The sequence below is a fragment of the Hyla sarda genome, chromosome 1 (genome assembly GCF_029499605.1).
Source record: "Hyla sarda isolate aHylSar1 chromosome 1, aHylSar1.hap1, whole genome shotgun sequence".
Classification (NCBI taxonomy): domain Eukaryota; kingdom Metazoa; phylum Chordata; class Amphibia; order Anura; family Hylidae; genus Hyla; species Hyla sarda.
In genome coordinates, this window is record NC_079189.1 from 404,985,134 (window position 1) to 405,009,032 (window position 23,899).

The following is a 23,899-nucleotide window of genomic DNA, read 5'->3' on the forward strand; positions in this document are numbered from 1 at the left end:
AGCCAATTCCACCATAGCTTGGTCTCTGCTCTCTTTTAGGACTTCCTGGTCCTCTTCCTTTTTCTCACATTTTCGCTGCTTACACTGGAGTTTAGCGGACTTCCTCCTCTCACTGTCAGGTAACTCTGTCAAGTCCCTGACAGTATCTTCCAAAGACAGCAATTGTTTCCTCAACTGTTCATTGTCTGCCAGCACAGCCACCTGCTCGTAGAGTTGCGCTCCCAGCAAAACCAAGGCAGCTACGTGGGACCTTCTGCGCGTTTCGTTCTGCGCTTCCAGGCTCTCTTTTAAGATCTTCATGTCATCTTCCAGCTTTATATATTTCAGCTGCTCACTCTTGAGCTTTGCAGAGATCATCTTCTCACTGTCCAGCAACTGTTTCTTGGTCTTCTCTAACTCATTGATAAATTTTCCACTCTCACCAATCTGTTCAGATAGATCTGAGATCTCCTGTTGCAAGTTCTTGTTTTCATGTTTCAGAGTCTCAAATTGTTCCAGGGCCTCCTCATACTGCTCACGGAGCAAGTCATTGTCATGACGAGCAGATTGAAGAGCATGTGCAAGGGCATTCTTCACCTTGACTTCCTCCTCAAGTTGTCTCTTAGCTTTAGAGACACTCTCCAGATTGCTGGCAAGAGCCTCAACTTCCATCTTCATTTCGTTCTTCTCTTTTTCTATTTTTTCCATGGCTACTAGCCTAGCTTTGTGATCACTTCGCAGAGCCTGATATGCACCACGTAGAAGACTCACTTCTTCTTCCTGGAATGACATCCGCTTGGCCAGACCCTCCACTTCACTCTCCTTGCTGGTCACAAGACCCTGGGAGCGGGACAGTTCATCCTGCAGAGCCATGAACTCACTTCTGTGGTGCTCCATGACTTTTTCCAGCTGAAACCTCGCTTCTTGCTCTTTCTTAAAGTCAGCAAGCGATTTGTCCCTCTCCTCTGTCAAGCGATGTACCTTTTTTTCTTTCTCAGTCAACTTCACAGAAACCATCTGCAGGAATTCTTCCAGATTCTGGATCTGCTCCAGTTTTTTTTCCAAGGCCAGCTCGTCTTTTCCGAGACCTTTTACTGACAGCGGTCTCCTCACTCTCGCTGTTAGACCTTGAGACATCCTCTGGTCCTCTGTCAGACACTCGACCCAGCTCTTCTCCATCTCTAGATGAAGTCTCCCCCTTTTCCGGGGTTGCGGCCACTTGTGCCTCGTTATCATCATCAACAACAGGTGCCATCGACACCTGGCACTCTTCCTCTCCCACCACGTTGGCAACTCTGGAGACTTTCGCTAAACACTCCCGTCGGACCGGCAATCCCTTGGCTGTAAGTTTGTTGCCCCTAGCAACAACTTCAATGGCTCTTGGCACCAGCGAGTCAGGGTGATTCCCGATCAGTTCCTCTGAACTGTCTCTCGGCTTCTTGGCAGACTTTTCTTTTGTCTTGTCACAGTCTCCTTCACTTAGGACTCTGTCTGTGACCGTAAGCTCAGCCCCCAGCTCCACTGGTACTCTCTTCTGGAGATTTGGTTTTTCCGCAGCCATCTCTGTAGCTTCTATTCCAGTCACCTCTGGACTTGACTCGTGGACTGTTCTTCAGCTCCCCTAGGTGTCTGGCACACTCCCACCTGACATATACCTAGGGTCTGCTGACACTCCCCGTCCTCAGCCTCTGCTGAGCTACTGTCCCCTGCTATGTAGTGAAAACCAAGTGTTGTGAGCCTATCAGGTGTTCCTGCTCAAGTCACCGAACTATCTTCCCACAACTACTGAAAAAACGGAAAATGCTTCCCCAGAACTACTTCATACTCTAAGGTAGGCTCTATTGCAACCTCATGACTTATGGTACCATAGGGAGTAGAAATACACACATACACACCGGTCCGGTGCTACGAGTCATGTCGGTGCGTCAATGTATGTCATGGTGCATTAAGTACCACGTCACCATGATGTACATTTATGTCCATTATTGTTATCATTTTAATCGCATTGACCCACAGAATAAAGAACATTTATCATTTTTACCATAAATTGTACAGTGTGAAAATGAACCCCTCCAAAATGTGCAAAATTTTGGTTTTCCTTAAAATTTCCTCCCTAAAAATTTTTTTTTATTGGTTCACTCTACATTTTATGGTGTACAAAGTACAATTGGTCACGCAAAAAACAAGCCCTTATATGGGTCTGTAGATGGAAATATAAAAGAGTTATGGATTTTAGAAGGCGAGGAGGAAAAAACGAAAACGCAAAAATAAAATTGGCCTGGTCCTTAAGGTGAAAATGGGCTTGGTCCTTAAGGGGTTAAGGACCAGGCCAATTTTATTTTTTGCATTTTCGTTTTTTCCTCCTCATCTTCTAAAAATCGTAACTCTTTTTTTTTTCATCCACAGGCTAGTATGAGTTTTTTTTTTGTCCTGCGTAATGACATCACTCATTTTACAATAAAATGTATGGTGCAACAAAAAAAAATACTATTTGTGTGGAAATAAAAAAGAAAACCACAATTTAGCAAATTTTGGAAGGTTTCGTTATCACACCGTACAATTTACGGTAAAAATGACATGTGTTTTTTATTCTGTGGGTCAATATGATTAAAATTATACCCATGATTATATACTTTTCTATTATTGTTTCGCTTAAAAAAAATCTCAATCTTTTTAACCAAATTAGTATGTTTAGAATCCTTCTATTTTGAAGACCTATAACTTTTTCATTTTTCCGTATAAGCGGCGGTATGAGGGCTAATTTTTTGCACCATGATCTGTACTTTTTATTGATACCACATTTGTGTTTATAAAACTTTTATAAAATTTTTTATAATTTTTTTAAATAAAATGTGACAAAAAAAACAGCAATTTTGCGCTTTTTTAGTTTTACGTTCACGCCATTCCCCGTACGGGATCAATAACATTACATTTTAATAGTTTGGACATTAATGCATGCGTCGATACCAAATATGTTTATTAATTATTTTTTTTTACACTTTATGGGGGTAAAATGGGAAAAAAGGACATTTTACATTTTTATTGGGGGAGGGGATTTTTCTATATTTTTTTTACTTTTTTTTATTTACTTTTTTTACTTTCATTTTTACACCTTATTAGTCCCCATAGGGGACTATCTATAGCAATCATTTGATTGCTAATACTGTTCAGTGCTATGCATAGGGCATAGCACTGATCAGTATTATCGGTGATCTTCTGCTCTGGTCTGCTCGATTTCAGACCAGAGCAGAAGACACCTCCGGCCACCATGCTGGATGATCGGATCGCCACGGCAGCGCTGCGGGCGATCCGATCATCCATTTAAAGTACTGCACTGAAGCAGATGCCGTGATCTGTATTGATCATGGCATCTGAAGGGTTAATGGCAGACATCCGCACGATCGTGGATGTCAGCCATTACCGGCGGGTCCCTGGCTGCTGATAGCAGCCGGGACCTGCCGCGCATGACGTGAGCAACGGTCCGGTGCTAGCAGTCATGTCGGCGCGTCAATGTATGTCATGGTGCATTAAGTACCACGTCACCATGATGTACATTTATGTCCATTGTTGTTATTTATTTATTTATATAGCGCCTACAGATTCCGCAGCGCTTACAATTATGGGGTACAAACAAAGACAAGTATCAGACATTAAATTACACAATAACTATTCAAACGAGAGGTGTGGGGATATATTGAGGATATGTTGGGGATATGTTGGGGATATGTTGGGGATATGTTGGGGACATGTTGAGGATATGTTGGGGATATGTTGAGGATATGTTGGGGATATGTTGGGGATATGTTGGGGATATGTTGAGGATATGTTGAGGCCAATTAGAGACTGTTGTAGGCCTGTCTGAAGAGATGTGTTTTTAGGCCACGTTTAAAACTATGGATGTTGTTGTTGAGTCTGAGGGATTGAGGGATAGCATTCCAAAGAACTGGTGCAGCATGAGTGAAGTCTTGGAGACGGGAGTGAGAAGTTCGGATTATAGAAGATGTTAGTGCGAGATCATTAGCAGATCGGAGAGAACGTGTAGGATGGTAGACGGAGATGAGAGAGGAGATGTGGGGAGGTGCAGCATTGTGGAGAGCTTTGTGTGTGAGACTGAGGATTTTATACTGTATTCTGGACTGAATTGGTAACCAGTGTAGTGACTGGCACAGGGAGGAGGCGTCGGTGTAGCGGCTGGAGAGGAAGATGAGTCTGGCTGCGGCATTAAGGATGGACTGGAGAGGAGAGAGTTTGGAGAAAGGAAGGCCTATTAGTAAAGAGTTACAGTAGTCGAGGCGGGAGTGAATCAAAGCAATAATGAGAGTTTTAGCAGTTTCAGTAGTGAGAAACGGGCGGATTCTTGAAATGTTTTTGAGATGCAGGTGACAAGAACGTGAAAGAGACTGAATATGGGGAGTGAAAGACAGATCAGAGTCAAGTATAACTCCAAGACAGCGAGCCTGCTGCCCGGGAGTTATGGTAGTACCACATACCGAGATGGAAATGTCAGGGTTAGGTACAGTATCAGTTGAATAAGAAAAGACAAGAAGTTCTGTTTTAGAAAGATTTAGTTTCAGATATAAAGAGGACATGATGTCTGAGACGACAGAGAGACAGTCATTGGTATTCTGTAGGAGTGCAGGGGTGATGTTGGCGGAGGAGGTATAGAGTTGGGTGTCATCAGCGTAGAGGTGGTACTGGAAACCAAATCTACTGATTGTTTTTCCAATGGGGGATGTGTAGAGTGAAAAGAGTAGAGGACCCAGTACCGATCCCTGGGGAACCCCGACAGCAAGGGGAAGAGGAGAAGAAGTAGAGCCAGAAAACGAGACGCTAAAGAAGCGGCCAGAGAGATAGAAGGAAAACCAGGCGAGAGCAGAGTCCTTGAGACCGATGGAGCGGAGACTACTGAGGAGGAGTTGGTGATCCACAGTGTCAAAAGACGCAGACAGGTCCAAGAGAATCAGTAAAGAGAAATTGCCATTTGATTTGGCCGTCAGAAGATCGTTAGTGACTTTGGTTAGGGCCGTTTCTGTGGAGTGAAGGGAGCGGAAACCAGACTGTAAGGGGTCAAGGAGAGAGTTCTCGGAGAGATAGCGGATAAGGCGGGAATAGGCCAAGCGTTCCAGGAGTTTGGAGATAAAGGGGAGATTTGAGACGGGTCGATAGTTGGCTGCACAGGACGCGTCCAGAGATGTTTTTTTCAATAGTGGGGTTATGATAGAGTGTTTGAAGGAGGAGAGAAAGACCCCAGAAGAGAGGGAGATGTTAAAGATTTTAGTTAGGTGACAGCTGATAGCAGGAGAGAGAGACTGGATGAGGTGTGAAGGCATGGGGTCACTAGAGCAGGTAGTGAGGCGGGCGGAGGAGAGGAGCCTGGAAACCTCATTCTCCGTTACAGGTTCAAAAACTGAGAGTGATGAAGAGGAGACGTGGCTGGGAATTGGATCAGAACTTTTAGGGGACTGGGAGAGGATTTCATCACGAATGTCATCGATTTTAGTTTTGAAGTATTTGGCCAGGTCTTCAGCACAGAGATCAGTGATTGGGGTCTGTACTTAAGGCCGAAGGAGAGAGTTGAACGTGTCAAAAAGGCATTTTGGGTTGTTAGACAGAGAGGAGATGAGGGAGGTAAAATATGTGTTTGGCGAGATGAAGAGCGGAGTAATAAGATTTAAGCATGAATTTATAGTGCAGATAGTCTGAAGAAGTCTTAGTTTTCCTCCACAGACGTTCAGCACACCTAGAGCATCGCCTGAGAAAGCGGATTGTTTGCGTGTGCCAGGGTTGCTGCCGTCTGTGTCGGGAGGTTTGTGTTTTAGAGGGTGCCATTTGATCCAGGGTAGACTTTAGGGTGTCATGGTAATGTTTGGCTGCTAGATTAGGGCAGGAGAGAGAAGAGATTGGTGATAGTGAAGATTGTAGAATGTCCATAAATTGACTAGTGTTTATGGCACGCAGGTTTCTGTAAGTGTACAAGGTTGGAGTGTCTGGAAGAGGATAGGAGTTACTGATAGAGAACAAGAGAAGGTTGTGGTCAGAGAGCTCAAAAGGAGAATTAGTGAATTTAGAGACAGAGCAAAGTCTAGAGAAGATCAAGTCCAGTGTATTCCCATCCTTGTGTGTAGGAGAGTCAGTAAGCTGTGAAAGGGCAAAGAAGGAGGTTAGAGACAGAAGCCGAGAGGCAGAAGAGGAGATTTGGGTATCAATGGGGATATTACAATCACCCATGATGAGTGTAGGTGTTTCTGAGGAAAGAAAGTGAGGGAGCCAGGTGGCAAAATGATCCAGGAACATTTGGGAAGAACCAGGAGGACGATAGATGACCGCCACTCTGAGAGACAATGGGCGGTAGAGCCTGAGGGTGTGGACCTCAAAAGAGGGAAACGTGAGTGAGGGTAATGGGGGGATGACTTGAAAAGTGCATTGTGGGGCTAGAAGCACCCCAACTCCTCCACCATGCCTGGTGTTAGATCTAGGGGTATGGGAAAAGTGAAGGTCACCATAAGATAAAGCAGCGAGAGAAGCAGTGTCAGAAGGTTGTATCCATGTTTCTGTGAGAGCCAGCAGATTAAGAGAATTAGTGAGAAATAAGTCATTAATCTGGGTGAGCTTATTGCACACAGATCGAGAGTTTAGGAGAGCGCAGTTAAAGTTTGTAGTGGTTCTGCAAGAGGCAGGTGGTGTAGAGTAAATATTCGTGAAAGGGGGGCCAGGGTTAGGAGCAATGTCCCCAGCAGCTAAAAGCAGAAGAAAGAAGAGGGAGAGCAGATGGCTGGGTGAAGTGACAAAGCGACTTCTGTCCTGTACCATGGAATGAGGTGACTTTGGGTGGTTTATGATAGTGAGCAGTGCATGCAAGCAATACATAGGTGAGGGAAGGAGGCATGGACAGATGTATATAGAGTCCACTGGAGAAATTGGTGGGGGATATAAGAGAAAATGCATCGCAAAGATGTAGGTAATAAGTGAGTGCATGTTTGTTTTTTTTTGTTTTTTTTCTGAAAAAGAGTGACTTACTTTTGTAGTTATAATGTTGAGTTAGTTCCTTTTTGTTCCCTTCTGGTTCAATTCTGGTATAATTTTTGCGAGACCAATTGTTAAATGGTACCTCTCATCAAATAAACTTTTGATATATTTTAGATTAATGAATGTTGAATAACTTTCCAATAACATGTTAATGAAAAATATGCTTCTTTCTATTGTATTTTTCCCGATCAGTCCTGTCAGCAAGCATTTCTGACTCATGCTGGAGTCCTAAACACTCAGAGCTGCCAGCCTGCTTTGTTCACAGCCAAACAGGCTGTGAACAAAGCAGGCTGGCAGCTCTGAGTGTTCTCCTTTGTGAACAAAGCAGACTGGCAGCTCGTAGTGTTTAGGACTCCAGCATGAGTCTGAAATGCTTGCTGCCAGGACTGGTAGGGAGACCCCTAGTGGTCATTTCTTCAAAGTGGAAAATTAAATAGAAAGAAGCATATTCTTTAATAACATGCAATTGTAAAGTTATTCTGCATACATTAATCTATAATATATCAAACGTTTTTTTGATGAGAGGTACCCTTTAAGGGGTTAATAGCCATAACTCTTATTTTTTCATCTACATACCCATATAAGGGTTTATTTTTTGCGAGACCAATTGTACTTAGTAACGTCTTCATTTATTTATTTATAACATATGCTCCAAAACTAAAAATATACATATATTTGTAAGGTGAAATTGAGAGAGAAAAAAAAAAAAAGCATGCGCCGCTCAGTTGCACGGCCACGCGATCAGGGAGGAGATTATGCATATGGATGAGCAGGGCAGAGCGCCCACCCGGCCGAAGATTACGTCAGAGTGCCCGGAGTTTGGGTCCAAGCTCCACCCATGTCCCAAGGACCTAATTTGCATATCCCGAAAATGAGCAATAACAGTGGAACGGCATGGCGGTTCTGGACGCCGTCAGTATAATTTTGATGAGTATCATCCGCACTACAAGCCTTTATGACGGGTTAGTGCGGGTGAAACTGATGACAGATTTGCTTTAAGGACGCAGGGCATACCTGTATGCCCAGATGCCTTAAGTGGCTTTGAAGCGAATGCAGGAGCTGCGTTCGCTTCAAAGCAGTAAGTGTCAGCAACTATCTTTGGCCAGACACTCACTGCTTACAGCGGGCAGCGGCGGGATCATCTAAAGGATGTCTACAGCAAAAGACAGTGTCTGGCAGGGTGCAGTGTCTGGCAGTATTATATTCAGAGGATGCAATATCTTGCAGTATTATATTTAGAGGGTGCAGTGTGTGGCAGTATTATATTCAGAGGGTGCAGTGTGTGGCCGTATTATATTCAGAGGGTGCAGTGTGTGGCAGTATTATATTCAGAGGGTGCAGTGTGTGGCAGGATTATATTCAGAGGATGCAGTGTCTTGCAGTATTATATTTAGAGGGTGCAGTGTGTGACTGTATTATATTCAGAGGGTACAGTGTGTGGCAGTTTTATATTCAGAGGATGCAGTATCTTGCAGTATTATATTTAGAGGGTGCAGTATATGGCAGTATTATATTCAGAGGATGCAGTATCTTGCAGTATTATATTCAGATGGTGAAGTGTGTGGCAGTATTATATTCAGAGAGTGCAGTGTGTGGCAGTATTATATTCAGAGGGTGCAGTGTGTGGCCGTATTATATTCAGAGGGCGCAGTGTGTGGTAGTATTATATTCAGAGGGTGCAGTGTGTAGCAGTCCTCACTTGTTTATTTACTTAGGTTGTAAAACTGATATTTTTATTTTATCTACACTATATATTGTACACTACAGTGGCATTTAAAAAAACAAATGTAAGTATTACTTACAAATGCTCTTCAAACGTCCATAGAAAATGCCTATGGGTGGTGCATATCAGTATGAGTGGAGCAATTTGGTATGGGTGTGGCATACCTTGTGGGGGAGGAGCTTAGAGGCCACCTCAGTAGGCTTCGCAGGGGGCCCCACAAATGTATTGTTACCCCACTGCCTATATTGCCTACTTATTGGCTGGGAGAGATATTTGAAAGGCATTATGGGATTCCTTGAGGTCATGTGATTCTTCCTCCTTCTCCTTTTTGCTATGGGGATGATGTTAATTTAGCAAGTTCTGCCAAACCGAACCACCAAAGTTCTAGCCGAACTAAACTTTTAGCAAAGTTCTGACCTAACTCGGGCTCTACAGGCTTGGTTTGCTCATCTCTACTCCTGTGTTCTTTTGGCTTTGTACAAGGATTATTGTTTTGTTTGAAGATGAAACTTCAGCCCAGCCTGAGGTCCAGAACACTCTGGATAAGGTTGTCATTCAGCTCTCCAATAACATTGTCCAGTCTCACTTTCAAAGCCACTGAAAAACTACCCCACAACATGATGCTGCCACCACCATGCTTCAATGTATGGATGCAGTCTGGAATAATGTGAACCAAAGGCCTGGGGCACATAAAAGGAGGACTGGGTTCCGGGCGCTTCCCCTTCTAGTAGAGTACTGAATCTTAGGCAGGCAGATCCATAGAATAAAAAAGGGAGTTTATTCGCGAATAAACTCCCTTTTTTATTCTATGGATCTGCCTGCCTAAGATTCAGTACTCTACTAGGAGGGGAAGCGCCCGGAACCCAGTCCTCCTTTTATGTGTCCCAGGCCTTTGATTCACATTATTCCAGACTGTATCAGAAATGCTGAGTGACTAGCTCACTCAGAGAGGACTTCAGGAGCTGCTGACCTCATCTTCACCGAGCGATACTACATGCAGATATAGGTGTTGTGCCCTGAGCATGACCACTTCTGGTAAGCCTACTTAATTATCCTAAGGGGCTCACCTGTCTGAACCATCCGCACTAGGAGCGCACCTCTCTTTTTGTCTTTTTCTCACTGTATGGATGGTAATGGACGCTTTGTAAAGTCCTTATACACCAAATCCTGCACAATCAATTGAATTGACCACAGATGACTCTAATCAAGGTGTAGAAACATCTCAGAGAAGATCCAGTAGTTGTAGTTTTGGAGGGTCATAGGTTGAGCAACACTGCTCTAAAGCAGTGGTCTCCAAACTGCGGCCCTCTAGATGTTGCAAAACTACAACTTCCAGCAAGGTCGAATAGCCTTTGGCATTCATTTTTTGAAAATTGGTCTAATGCTCTACAGCACTGTGGCCCTCCATGTGTTGCATAACTGTAACTCCTAGCATGTCCAGACAGCATGCAGGCCCATGCTGGGTGTTGTAGTTTTGCAACTTCTGCAGGGTCACAGTTTGGAGGTCACTGCTCTAGGCTTTAGGCTCTAGGCTCTAAGCATTAAAGGGGTACTCCGGCGCTTAGACATCTTATCCCCTATCCAAAGTATAGGGGATAAGATGCCTGATCGCGGGGTTCCCGCCGCTGGGGAACCCGTGATCTTGCACGCCCCACCCCATTAAAGTCACAATGCTCCGGCCCCGTGATCGACAGTAATCAGACCCGGAGCTCCGGGAACTGATTTTAACGGGGTGGGGCGTGCAAGATCACGGGGGTCCCCAGCGGCGGGACCCCCACCTCGATCAGGCATCTTATCCTTTGGATAGGGGATAAGATGTCTAAGCGCCGGAGTACCCCTTTAAGGCTAAGTTTCCACTTGTTTTTTTTTCTGGCAGTTTCTGAGCCAAAGTCAGAAGTGGGTCCATAAGGGAGGAGAAGTATAAGTCCTTCCTTTATATGTCCTATTCCTTTTAAATACATTTCTGGCTTTGACTCAAAAACTGCCCCCCAAAAAAACCCCAAAAAGTGGAAACTTAGCCTAAGCCTTTTGAAAAATGAAAGTTCCAAAGTTTATAGTCACAATCTCGTAAATGTCATTATTAATCTTAATATACAATATCAGGTATGGCAGAATTCTTCATGTTTCTTGGTGTGAATCAAGACCTATAATTAAAGGGGTACTCCCTTAATGTTTTCAAGTCAACTGGTGCCAGAAAACTATTGTAAATTATGTCTATTTTAAAGCGGGCAATATATATATATATATATATATATATATATATATATATATATATATATATATAATGTAGTGCACCAAGCACTCTGCAGAGATGCATGGTGGGAAGGAGCATATGCTAATTTTCGCATATGCAAATTTTCGCATATGCTAATTTTTGTATATGCAAATTTTCGCATACGCAAATTTTTCGCATATGCGAAAATAAAATGAGAATATTACAAAAATGCAAATTTAGCGAATATATGACGAATATTCATCCATATATTCGCGAATATTCGCGAATTCGAATATGGCCTATGCCGCTCAACACTAGGAAGGAGCGACAATGGGATTTTGGAGAGTGAGTTTTTCTGAAATGGTTTTTGGGAGGCATGTCACATTTAGGAAGCCCCTATGGTGCCAGAAGAGCAAAAAAAAAGAAAAACACTTGGCATACTATTTTGGAAACTACACACCTCAAGGAAGGTAACAAGGGGTACAGTGAGCCTTAACAACCCACAGGTGTTTGACGACTTTTCGTTAAAGTTGGATGTGTAAAATTTATTTTTCACTAAAATGCTAGTTTTCCCCCAAATTTTTAATTTTTACAAGGGGTAATAAGAGAAAATGCCCCTCCAAAATTTGTAACCCCATCTCTTCTGAGTATGGAAATACCCCATGTGTGGACATCAAGTGATCTGCTGGCGCACCACAATAATCAGAAGAGAAGGAGTCACATTTGGCTTTTGGAAAGCAAATGTTGCTGAAATGGTTTTTGGGGGGCATGTTGCATTTAGAAAGCCCCTATGGTGCCAGAACAGAAAAAAAAAAAATAAACACATGGCATACTATTTTTAAACTACACCCCTCAAGGAACATTACAAGAGGTACAGTGAGCCTTAACACCCCACAGGTGTTTGACCACTTTTTCTTAAGTTGGATGTGTAAATGAAAAAAATTTACTTTTTTCACAAAAATGCAGTTTTTTCCCCAAATTTTAGATTTTTACAAGGGGGTAATAGGAGAAAATGACCCCAACATTAGTAACCCCATTTCTTCTGAGTATGGAAATACCCCATGTGTGGACATCAAGTGCTCTGCTGGCAAACTACAATGCTCAGAAGAGGAGGAGCACCATTGAGCTTTTGGAAAGAGAATTTGTTTGGAATGGAAGTCAGGGGCCATGTGCGTTTACAAAGCCCCCTGTGGTGCCAGAACACTGGACCCCCCCCCAACTGTGACCCCATTTGGAAACTACACCCCTCACAGAATTTAATAAGTGGTGCAGTGAGTATTTACACCCCACTGGCGTTTGACAGATCTTTGGAACAGTGGGCTGAGCAAATGAAAAACTTTTCATTTTCACGGACCACTGTTCCGAAAATCTGTCAGACACCTGTGGGGTGTAAATGCTCACTGCACCCCTTATTACATTATGTGAGGAGTGTAGTTTGCAAAATTGGGTCACATGTGGGGGGGTCCATTGTTAAGGCACTATGGGGGCTTTATAAACACACGTGGCCTTCAATTCCGGATACATTTTCTCTTCAAAATCCCAATGGTGCTCTTTCTCTTCTGAGCATTGTAGTGCACACGCAGAGCACTTTACATCCACATATGGGGTATGATCTTACTCAGAAGAAATGGGGTTACAAATTATGGGGGGCTTTTTTCCTATTTTCCCTTGTGAAAATGAAACAATTTTCAAGCATTTTAGTGCAAATTTTTTTTTTTCGTTTTCACATCCAATTTTTATGAAAATTCTTCAAACACCTTTGGGGTGTTACGGCTCACTATACCCCTTACATTCCATGAGGGGTGTAGTTTGTGGGTATTTATTTTTTTGCGTTTATGTCAGAACAGCTGCAAAATCAGCCACCCCTGTGCAAATCACCAATTCAGGCCTCAAATGTACATAGTGCGCTCTCACTCCGGAGCCTTGCTGTGAGTCTGTAGAGCTTTTTACGCCCACATATGGGGTATTTCCTTTTTGTGAAAATAGAAAGTATGGGGCAACACCAGCATGTTAGTGTCAATTTTTTTTTCTTTTTACACTAACAGGCTGGTGTAGCCCCCAACTTTTACTTTTCATTAGCGGTAAAAGGAGAAAAAGCCCCCCAAAATTTTTAGTGCAATTTCTCCCGAGCACGGAAATACCTCATATGTGTCCCTAAACTGTTTCCTTCAAATACGACAGGGCTCCGAAGTGAGAGAGCACCATGCGCATTTGAGGACTAAATTAGGGATTGCGTAGGGGTGGACATAGGGGTATTCTACGCCAGTGATTCCCAAACAGGGTGCCTGCAGCTGTTGCTAAACTCCTAGCATGCCTGGACAGTCAGTGGCTTTCCAGAAATGCTGAGAGCTGTTGTTTTACAACAGCTGGAGGCTCCGTTTTGGAAACACTGCCGTACGATACGTTTTAAATTTTTATTTGGGGGGGGGGGTATGGGGACAGTGCAAGGGGATGTATATGTAGTGTTTTACCCTTTATTATGTGTTAGTGTAGTGTAGTGTTTTTAGGGTACATTCACACTGACAGGTTATGTTGATTTTCCCACTAGGAGTTTGCGCTGCTGAGAAAAATTTACCGCAGCTCAAACTTGAAGCAGGAAACTCACTGTAAACCCGCCCGTGTGAATGTACCCTGTGCATTCACACGAGGGGGCAAACCTCCAGGTGTTTCAAAACTACAATTCCCAGCATGTACTGACAGACCGTGCATGCTGGGAGTTGTAGTTTTGCAACAGCTGGAGGTTCCGTTTTGTAAACACTGCCATACGACACGTTTTTAATTTTTACTGGGGGTGGGGGGGTGGGGGGCAGTGTAAGGGGTGTATAGGTAGTTTTTTACCCTTTATTATGTGTTAGTGTAGTGTAGTGTTTTTAGGGTACATTCGCACTGGCAGGTTACGGTTAGTTTCCCGCTAGGAGTTTGCGCTGTGGCTCAAACTTGAAGCAGGAAACTCATTGTAAACCTGCCTGGGTGAATGTTAACCTGTACATTCACATGGGGGGGGCAAACCTCCAGCTGTTTCAAAACTACAACTCCCAGCATGTACTGACAGACCGTGCATGCTGGGAGTTGTAGTTTTGCAACACCATGAGGCACATTGGTTGGAAAACCTTCACTTAGGTTCTGTTACCTAACTCAGTATTTTCCAACCAGTGTGCCTCCAGCTGTTGCAAAACTACAACTCCCAGCTTGTACTGATCGTTGAAAGGCATGCTGGGAGATGTAGTTTTGCAACAGCTGCAGGTACGCAACTACAACTCCCAGCATGCCGAGACAGCTGTTTGCTGTTTGGGCATACTGAGATTTGCAGTTTCACAACATCTGGAGGGCTACAGTTTAGAGACCACTGCACAGTGATCTCCAAACTGTGGTCCTCCAGATGTAGCAAAACTACAAATCCCCGCATGCCCAGACAGCAAACTGCTGGGTGGGCATGCTAGGAGTTGTAGTTTTGCAAGATCTAGAGGGCCACAGTTTAGAGATCACTGCACAGTGATCTCCAAACTGTGACCCTCCAGCTGTTGCAAAACTACAACTCCCAGCATAACCAAACAGCTGTCTGGGCATGGTGGGAGTTGTAGTTTTGCAACATCTGGACGGCTACAGTTTAGAGACCACTTAATAGTGGTCTCAGACTGTAGCCTTCCAGATGTTGCTAGGCAACTCACCAGCTTCTGTAGGATCCAGGGAGACGCATCGCTGTCCTCTTCTTCCGCCGATCACCGCCGCCGATCTCCACCCGCTGCCGCCGCCGCCGATGGGTAGATCGACTTCGGCGCCGGTCCCTGTTGGTTTCCCCATCCTGCCCAGCCTATTGGGGGTGGGCAGAACAGGGAAACCGATAGTTAAGCCCCCGCCTCCGATCTGCTATTGATCTGCTATACGACCAATTTCAGGAATAGGAGGGGTGGCACCCCTGCCACCTCACTTCTATCTCTTCAGGGGGATTGTGGGTGTCTTGGACAACCCCGATCCCCCTTATTTTCCAGGTCACCGGAGACCCGTATGACCCAGAATAGCAGCAAATTGCCAGTGTGAATTCACTGGTGATTTGCGGCGATCACCGACATGGGGGGTCTCAGGACCCCCCCTGGGCATTTGCACGGGGTGCCTGTTGATAGATATCAGCAGTCACCCCGAACCGGTCCCCACCAAGCGCGAAATTCCCATGGGCATACAGGTACGCCCTTGGTCCTTAAGTACCAGGGAGCAAGGGCATACCTGTACGCCCTTTGTCCCCAAGAGGTTAAAAAAATATATGTTTTCTATGTTTTATTTGTGTTTAAAAAAGCTGCCATTAGGTGTCTCCCTACTTGTCCAGAGCACATTTTCCCCCATCTTTAGCAAAAAGACTTTTGACTCCTGCTGGCTGGCAGAAGTCCCAGCAGGAAATGCTGAGTGGGGTGTGTGCAGCCTTATCAAATCAGAGCTCATTTCAAACATTGAACTGCTATGGACTGTGTGTAGCAGAGTGAGGGAGGAAGTTCTCCCCTGTATGGCTTCAGATGATGTCACGCCTGCTGGGTAACGCCCCTTCCCAGTCTGTGAATCTGACTGAGCAGAAAATACAGAGCAATATCAAGGTAGAAAACTAAAACATAATAACAATAAAGGCAGGGGGTGGTTTATCATGATGGGGGCAGTGAACTGGTCGGATTATAACATTTAAGATTATGAGCCGTGTTCTTTAAATATTTTAGCATATTCTTTCATTTAGGAAAATTCCCTCCTTTTCTTGATATGTATGCTCACTTCCTCCCCTTGTTGACAGCTTGTTGTCTAGGTTGCAGAGCACCACTCCTCTCTAGAAAAGGTGTTCAGACTGGTGTGTGTGTGTGTGTGTGTGTATGAGGTTGTGGGCTGCAGAAGTCAGTCCAAATCAAGGAAAGGCCCACAACACTCCAAATGGAGGTAAAAAGTAAACTTTATTAAACCATGTTCAGATGCAACATTTACCTTGTATCTCTCTATCTCAAGCATGCCTGAAGAGACTGTGTGATGCTGTTGAAGTGTTGCACTTTTTTCACCATTTGGAGAGTTGTGGGACCCTTCTTTTCTTTGTGTGTGTGTGTATACATATACCCCAGACCAACCACCGCTTTTAGAGTGGAGCAGTTGTCAGTCACACAGACAAGGAGCTGTCAATGAAGGGGAAAAAGGATCAGGAATATCAGGAGAAGGAGGTCAATTATGTGCAAAATAATTTAACATGACATGCCCTGAGTTGAGATGGTTATACCCTAATACATTTCTCTACTTTAGTTTAACCCCTTAACAACCATGGACGTAAATGTACATCCTGGTTTGGCGGTACTTCGCGCCCTATATACAGAAAAATTAAAAAGTTATAGGTGGTCAAAATAGGGCGATTTTAGATTACTGATTTTGTACAAAAAGTCTTAGATTTTTTTTAAGCGGTACAAAAATATAAAAGTATCTAGCCATGGGTATCATTTTAATCGTATTGACCCGCAGAATAAAGAACACATGTCATTTTTACAGTAAATTGTACAGTGTGAAAACGAAACCCTAAAAATTAGCAAAATTGTGGTTTTTTTTGGGTTCGCCGTACATTTTATGGTAAAATGAGATCTGTCATTACAAAGTACAATAGGTCACGCACAAAACAAGATGGGTTTATAGATGGAAATATAAAAGAGTTATGGACTTTAGAAGGCGGAAAAAACAAAAACACAAAAATAAAATTGGCCTAGTCCTTAAGGTGAAAAAGGGCTTGGTCCTTCACCTGTTGGAGATGGAGAGCGTATGGATAAGGACGGAGGACGTACCTCTACGCCCTCCGCATTTCCGATCACCGCAGCTCGCCGGGCGGTGATTGGACCGGGATGACTGCTGATATCTATCAGCAGGCATCCCATGACAATGCATAGGGGGGTCCTGAGACCCCCCGATGTCGGCGATTGCGGCAAATCGCAGGTCAATTCAGACCTCCAACTTGCCGCAATCTGGGCCAATCGGGTTACTGGTGACCTGATCGCCCGGAAAATCAGAATGATTGGAGCTGTCAGAGACAGCTCCAATCATCCTAAAGGATAGAAGCGAGGTGGCAGCATTGCCACCTCCTCCTATCCCCTGCGATTGATCGATCAGGCTGATGACCAATGGCAGGAGGAGGGCGGGGGGTTAGAGTTCATTTTCCACCGCTCTGATCGAAGTCGGGGCAGAGCAGGGGGGAACACAGGGGGCGAGGTGGGGAGCATGGCCCGACTTACCGGACCGACGGAGGCGACATCCTGGAGGAGCAGCGGCAGCAGGAGGAGTGCGGCCGGAAAGTGCGGCGGAGAAGGCTGCAGCGAAGATCGTGGTAAGTGGCCTTCACTGTGGCCTTCTAAAAGCTGCAAAACTACAACTCCCAGCATGCCCAGACAGCCAAAGGCTGTCTGGGCATGCTGGGAGTTGTAGTTTTGCAACATCTGGAGGGTCACAGTTTGAAGACCACTGTATAGTGGTCTCTAAACTGTGGTCCTCCAGATGTTGCAAAACTACAAATTTAAGCATCCACTGACTGTTTGGGCAGTCTAGGCATGCTTGAAGTTGTAGTCTTGCAACATCTGGAGGGCTACAGTTTGCAGACCACTACTTAGCGTCTCCAAACTGTTCTTCCCCAGTTGTTGCATAACTACAACTCCTAGCATGCTCAGACTGTACAGGCATGCTGGGAGTTATAGTTCTGCAACATCTGAAGGGCCAGATATTGCAGAACTACACGCCCAGCATCCCTGACTATCTGACCATGCTGGGAATTGTAGTTGTACAACAGCTGTAGGCACACTGGTTGGGAAACACTGAGCTAGAGTCTGCTTCCTAACTCAGTGTTTCCAACCCGTGTGCCTCCAGCTGTTGCAAAACTACAACTCCCAGAATGCACTGATAGACCGTACATGCTGGGAGTTGTAGTTTTGCAACAGCAGGAGGCACGCTGGTTGGAATCACTGAGCTAGATTCTGTTTTCTAACTCAGTGGTTCCCCACCAGTGTGACTACAGCTGTTGTAAAACTACAACTCCCAGCATGTACGGTCTGTCAGTGCATTCTTGGAGTTGTCATTTTGCCACAGCTGAAGGTTTGGGGTGCCCCCTCCCCCCATGTGAATGTACAGGGTACATTCACACTGGCGGGTTTACTGGGGGTTTCCTTCTACACGTTTGAGCTGCGGCAAATTTTCCGCCGCAGCTCAAACTTCCAGCGGAAAACTTACTGTGAACCCCCGCCTGTGTGAATGTACCCTAAAAACACTACACTACATTAACAAATAATAAAAAGTAAAAACACTAAATATGTACCCCCTTACACGTCCCCCCCAAATAAAAATGAAAAACGTCTCATACGGCAGTGTTTCCTAAACGGAGCCTCCAGCTGTTGCAAAACCACAACTCCCAGTATTGCCAGACAGCCATAGACTGTCCTGGCAGGCTGGGAGTCTTGTAACAGCTGGAGGCACCCTGTTTGGGAAAGACTGCTGTAGAGTTTTGGTGGAGACAAGCCCAATCCTTGTAACCGGGTCTGCCCTTATTGCACATTCCTTATTTAGGCCTCAAATGCGCATGGCGCTCTCTCACTTCAGAGCCCTGTCGTATTTCAAGGCAACAGTTTAGGGCCACATATGGGGAATTTCCCTACTCTGCAGAAATTGCGTTACATTTTGCGGGATTTTTCTCTTTGTACCACTTATGAAAAGGTAAAGTTGGGGGCTACACCAGTCTGTTAGTGTAAAAAAAATTTCAATTTTTACACTAACATGCTGGTGTTGCCCCATACTTTTCATTTTCACAAGAGGTAAAAGGAGAAAAGGACCCCAAAAATTTCTAACGCAATTTCTTCTGAGTATGGAAATACCCCATATGTGTACGTAAATTGCTCTGCAAATGAACTACATGGCTCAGGAGTGAGAGAGCGCCATGTACTTTTGAGGCCTAAATTGGTGATTTGCACAGGGGTGGCTGATCGTTACAGCGGTTCTGACATGAGTGCAAAAAAAGAACACCCACATGTGACCCCATTTTTGTTAAACTTGGACATGAAAATTTAAAATTTGGGGTAACACCAGCATTTTAGTGTTAAAAATCTAATTTTTCATTTTCACGTCCCACTTTAATGAAAGTTCGGCAATCATCTGTGGGGTATTAAGGCTCACTGTACCCCTTGTTACGTGCCTTGAGGGTGTAGTTTCCAAAATAGTATGCCATGTGTTTTTTTTGCTGTTCTAGCACCATAGGGGCTTCCTAAGTTCGACATGCCCCCCAAAAACCATTTCCGCAAAATTTGCTTGCCTTCTCTTCTGAACATTTTAGTTCGCCTGCAGAGCATTTTATGCCCTAACATGGGGTATTTCCATACTCAGAATAGATGGGGTTACAAATTTTGGGGGGCATTTTCTCCTATTACCCTTTGTAAAAATTGTAAATTTGGGAAAAGAAACTGCACTTTAGTGAAAACATTTTTTTTTTCATTTACACACTTTAATGAAAAGTCGTCAAACACCTGTGGGGTGTTAAGGCTCACTGGACCCCTTGTTACTTGCCTTGAGGGGTGTAGTTTCCAAAATGGTACGCCATGTGTTTTTTTTTTTTTTTTTTTTGCTGTTCTGGCACCATAGGGGCTTCCTAAATGTGACATGCCCCTATAAAAACATTTCAGAAAAATTCACTCTCCAAAATCCCATTGTTGCTCCTTCCCTTCTGAGCCCTTTACTGCTCCCGCCGAGCACTTAACATACACATATGAGGTATTTCCTTACTCGAGAGAAATTGGGTTACAAATTTTGGGGGGCTTTTTCTCCTATTACCCCTTGTAAAAATTCAGAAACTTGGTCTACAAGAACATGTGAGTGTAAAAAATTAAGATTTTGAACTTTCTCCTTCACTTGTCTGCTATTCCTGTGAAACACCTAAAGGTTTAACAAACTTTCTGAATGTCATTTTCAATACTTTGAGTGGCGCAGTTTTTATAATGGGGTCATTTATGGGGTATTTCTAATATTTTGGCCCTTCAAATCCACTTCAAAACTGATCTGTTCCCTGATTTGAGGAAAATTGTTGCTGAACTTTGAAGTCCTCTGATGTCTTCCAAAAGTAAAAACATGTCAACTTTATGATGAAAATATCAAGTAGACATATTGTATATGTGAATCAATATATAATTTATTTGGAATGTCTGTTTTCCTTACAAGCAGAGAGCTTCAAAGTTAGAAAAATGCAACATTTTCAAATTTTTCATCAAATTTTGGAATTTTTCACCAAGCAATGATGCAAGTATTGACACAAATTTACCACTTACATAAAGTAGAATATGTCACGAAAAAACTATCTCGGAATCAAAATGAAAAGTAAAAGCATCCCAGAGTTACTAATGCTTAAAGTGACAGTGGTCAGAATTGCAAAAAATGCTCCCGTCCTTAGGGTTATAATGGGCTCCGTCCCCAAGGGGTTAAGGGGTTAATTGCCTACCACCCAGCATCTGTTGTGTCGCAAATGAAAATTCACAAAATAAAATATCAAATTAATTAGATATTAACAATACGTTTTACATTGATTAACTCAAAACCATAGCAATTTTAACAGGGCTGTGTTGCCAAATACAAAGCTTGAAATAAGGCACTAATGAAGCAAATTTTGATTCTAGTCTGGCATGTAAAAGTCAAAATAAGTTATTTTATGTATAGTGCACAGTAGATATTTTGCGAATTTTTTTTCTAAGAATAACTTTCGATAGAGCTCCATGAACTTCTTTATTTCTTAAGCTATAAATTATTGGGTTAAGCATAGGAGTAATGATTCCATATAGAACCGGGACAACACGATCTTTGTCCAGGGAATAAGATGATGTTGGCCGAATGTATGTAAACACAATGGTTCCATAGTAAAGTACAACTGTTACCAGATGAGAGGCACATGTTGAAAATGCTTTCTGTCTTCCGGTTGCTGTCCTTATTTTCAAAATTGCTTTGACAATAAAAATATATGACAATATAGTTAATATAAAAGATCCTACGATCACAGACCCCCCAGCAGTATACACCACCACTTCATTAATAGTAGTATCAGCACATGATAGTGCAAGAAGTGGGGGTATGTCACAGAAGAAATGATTGAGGGACCTAGACCTACAAAAAGGTAACCGAAATGTGAAGACTGTGTGAGCAAGAGAATTGAGAAAACCAATAATCCAGCATACTATAGCAAGTATAGTGCACATCTTCCAACTCATGACTTCAGTGTAGCGCAGTGGCATGCAGATAGCAGCAAAACGGTCACCTGCCATAGCAGCAAGCAGGACACATTCAATCCCTCCAAAAGATATAAAGAAATATAACTGTGCAACACAACCAAAGAAGGAGATACGTTTCACATCAGACAAAAAGTCTTGAAGAAGTTTAGGAACGGTACAAGTGGTATAACACATATCTACAATAGAGAGATTACGCAATAAAAAGTACATTGGAGATTGAAGAGATGAAGACAGAGTTATAATAATGACCATGAGAGAATTGCCTAGAACTGTTATCACATAAACCACTAAGAAAAACACAAACAGGATGAATTCACTTTTGACATTGTCAGTCAGTCCAAGTAGGGTAAATTCGTAAAACCATGTGGTGTGGTTGTCTGCCATGCATCTATCTGAGTATTCCTACTGGAAAAGGTACATCATCAATAACTATGGATTTTGTACTTCAGGATATGTATGTGTGTTTTTTTCTCTACAAATCAATACAATTTTATCTCCTAGATTATATTGTGTATGCATCCAAATGACAGCAGTATATTGATAGGCATCTATGTTTACAGAAATTATATTTCCTTGTGTGAAGTTCAACAAGTAAGCCATAGTTACATAGTATTTTGATGCATGGATCATTCAAGATTTAATTTTAAATGATATAAAAAAAATCTAAATTTTTGTAGACAAAGGTAGTATTATAATAATATAAAACTCAATGAGACTTTTAGTAACACTAGATGTGCATCTTTGCATCTTTAGATTACTAGAGTAATTTATTAATATCAGATTTATCACATTTACTTAAACAATATCTACCAAAGTCAAACTATAACAGTGTCCTAGATAGATGCAATTTTACCTCCTAGATGAAATTGTGCCATATGCCTCCAAGTAACAGCAATACACCTGCATTATATGAGAACAATATTTATAGGCATCTGTGTTTTCCGTAGGGATTACCTTTCTTATTATAGCTTCATGAAGCTCCACATTGAAGCCATTGGTTCAGCAATGTTCTGATGCATATATCATTAGAGAGTTACATTAACATTTTCATTAAAAGTTACATTAGAATTTTCTTTCACTATTTCCTTTTACATAAATTATAAAATTAAAGGGGGTTATTTAGATTGTATACTCTATCCACAGGATAGGGGATAAGTGTCTGACTGCAGTGTAGACCCCCTTTCAATCTCCAGAAGAGTGCTCATCTCTCCCCGCTGAGAGGACTTTTGGTCTAACCTTTTGAGACATACTAGTCAGTAGTGTTGCTCGCGAATATAGCACTATATATTCGCAATTACGAATATTCGTTATTTATTTTTTTATTTTTGCCACCGTATGATCATCCCACTCTGCTTCCAGCTTGTGTGGTGTAAAGAAGGCTCTAACACTACTGTGAGAGACTGGCGTGCAAATTTTCGTATATGCTAATTTTTGCATATGCTAATTTGCGCATATGCGGATTTTCGTATATACTAATTTTCATATATGCAAATTTTCACATATGCTAATTTAAAAACACTAATTTAAAATAAGACATGTATATTACGAATGTGCGAATTTAGCGAATATATAATGAATATTCGGCCATATATTCGCGAAATATTGCGAATTCGAATATGGCCTATGCCGCTCAACACTACTAGTCAGACCCCCGCGATCAGACATTTATTTCCTATCCTGTGGATAGGGGATAAGTTTATAATAATCACATAACCCCTTTATTACCACTAGATGTACATTTGTGCTTATATTTCGATTACTGTAGTTATTTATCAATATCACATTCATTTACACCTTATCTACAAAATACTGTAAAACTACAAGAGTCTGAGGAAGCAAGGGGTACAGAAAACAAGAAAACTTTTACAAACAATGACTACTAAAAACTGAATGCAGTAAATTAAATGGGTACTCCGGTGAAAACCTTTTTTCTTTTAAATCAACTGGTGCCAGAAAGTTAAACAGATTTGTAAATTACTTCTATTAAAAAATCTTAATCCTTCCTGTACTTATTAGCTGCTGAATTCTACAGAGGAAATTCTTTTCTTTTTGGAATTCTCTCTGATGACATCATGAGCACAGTGCTCTTTGCTGACGTCATTATAATAATAATAATAATAATAACTCTTTATTTATAGTTGTCCTTAGTGAGATTTGAACCCAAGGCCCCAGCATTGCAAGGCAGCAGTGCTAACCACTGAGCCACCATGCTGCCCTTAGCTAGTGATGTCGCAAACATAAAATTTTCGGTTCGCTTACCGCGAACGTCCGCAAATTTTCGCGAACCGGCCGAACCGCCGTTGACTTCAATGGGCAGGCGAATTTTAAAACCCACAGGGACTCTTTCTGGCCACAATAGTGATTTAAAAGTTGTTTCAAGGGGACTAACACCTGGACTGTGGCGTGCTGGAGTGGGTTCCATTGCAAAACTCCCATGGAAAATTACATAGTTGATGCAGAGTCTGGTTTTAATCCATAAAGGGCATAAATCACCTATTATTCCTAAATGGTTTGGAATAACGTGCTTTAGCCCCCTTTAGGCAGCACATAGAGCCCCCCTTTAGGCATCACATAGTTAGATTCCCCCTTTAGACAGCACATAGATTTCCCCATATTAGGCAGCACATAGTTAGAGCCTCCCTTTAGGCAGCACATAGTTAGATCCCCCCTTTAGGCATCACATAGTTAGATTCCCCTTTTAGGCAGCAC

At 42.8% G+C, this 23,899-nt stretch overlaps 1 protein-coding gene across 1 annotated transcript; it reads right to left on the bottom strand.

Annotated features, from left to right (window-relative positions):
- Nucleotides 1-20,614: 20,614 nt before the first annotated feature.
- Nucleotides 20,615-21,574, bottom strand: LOC130369080 (olfactory receptor 1019-like). The gene has a single exon (XM_056573832.1). It carries the CDS (start codon nucleotides 21,572-21,574, stop codon nucleotides 20,615-20,617), a length of 960 nt encoding a protein of 319 aa, XP_056429807.1.
- Between the last annotated feature and the right edge of the window lie 2,325 nt (nucleotides 21,575-23,899).

Bases quoted from the DNA above. Each gene is read 5' to 3' on its own strand.
- LOC130369080 (XM_056573832.1), bottom strand. From the start codon at position 21,574: ATGGCAGACAACCACACCACATGGTTTTACGAATTTACCCTACTTGGA.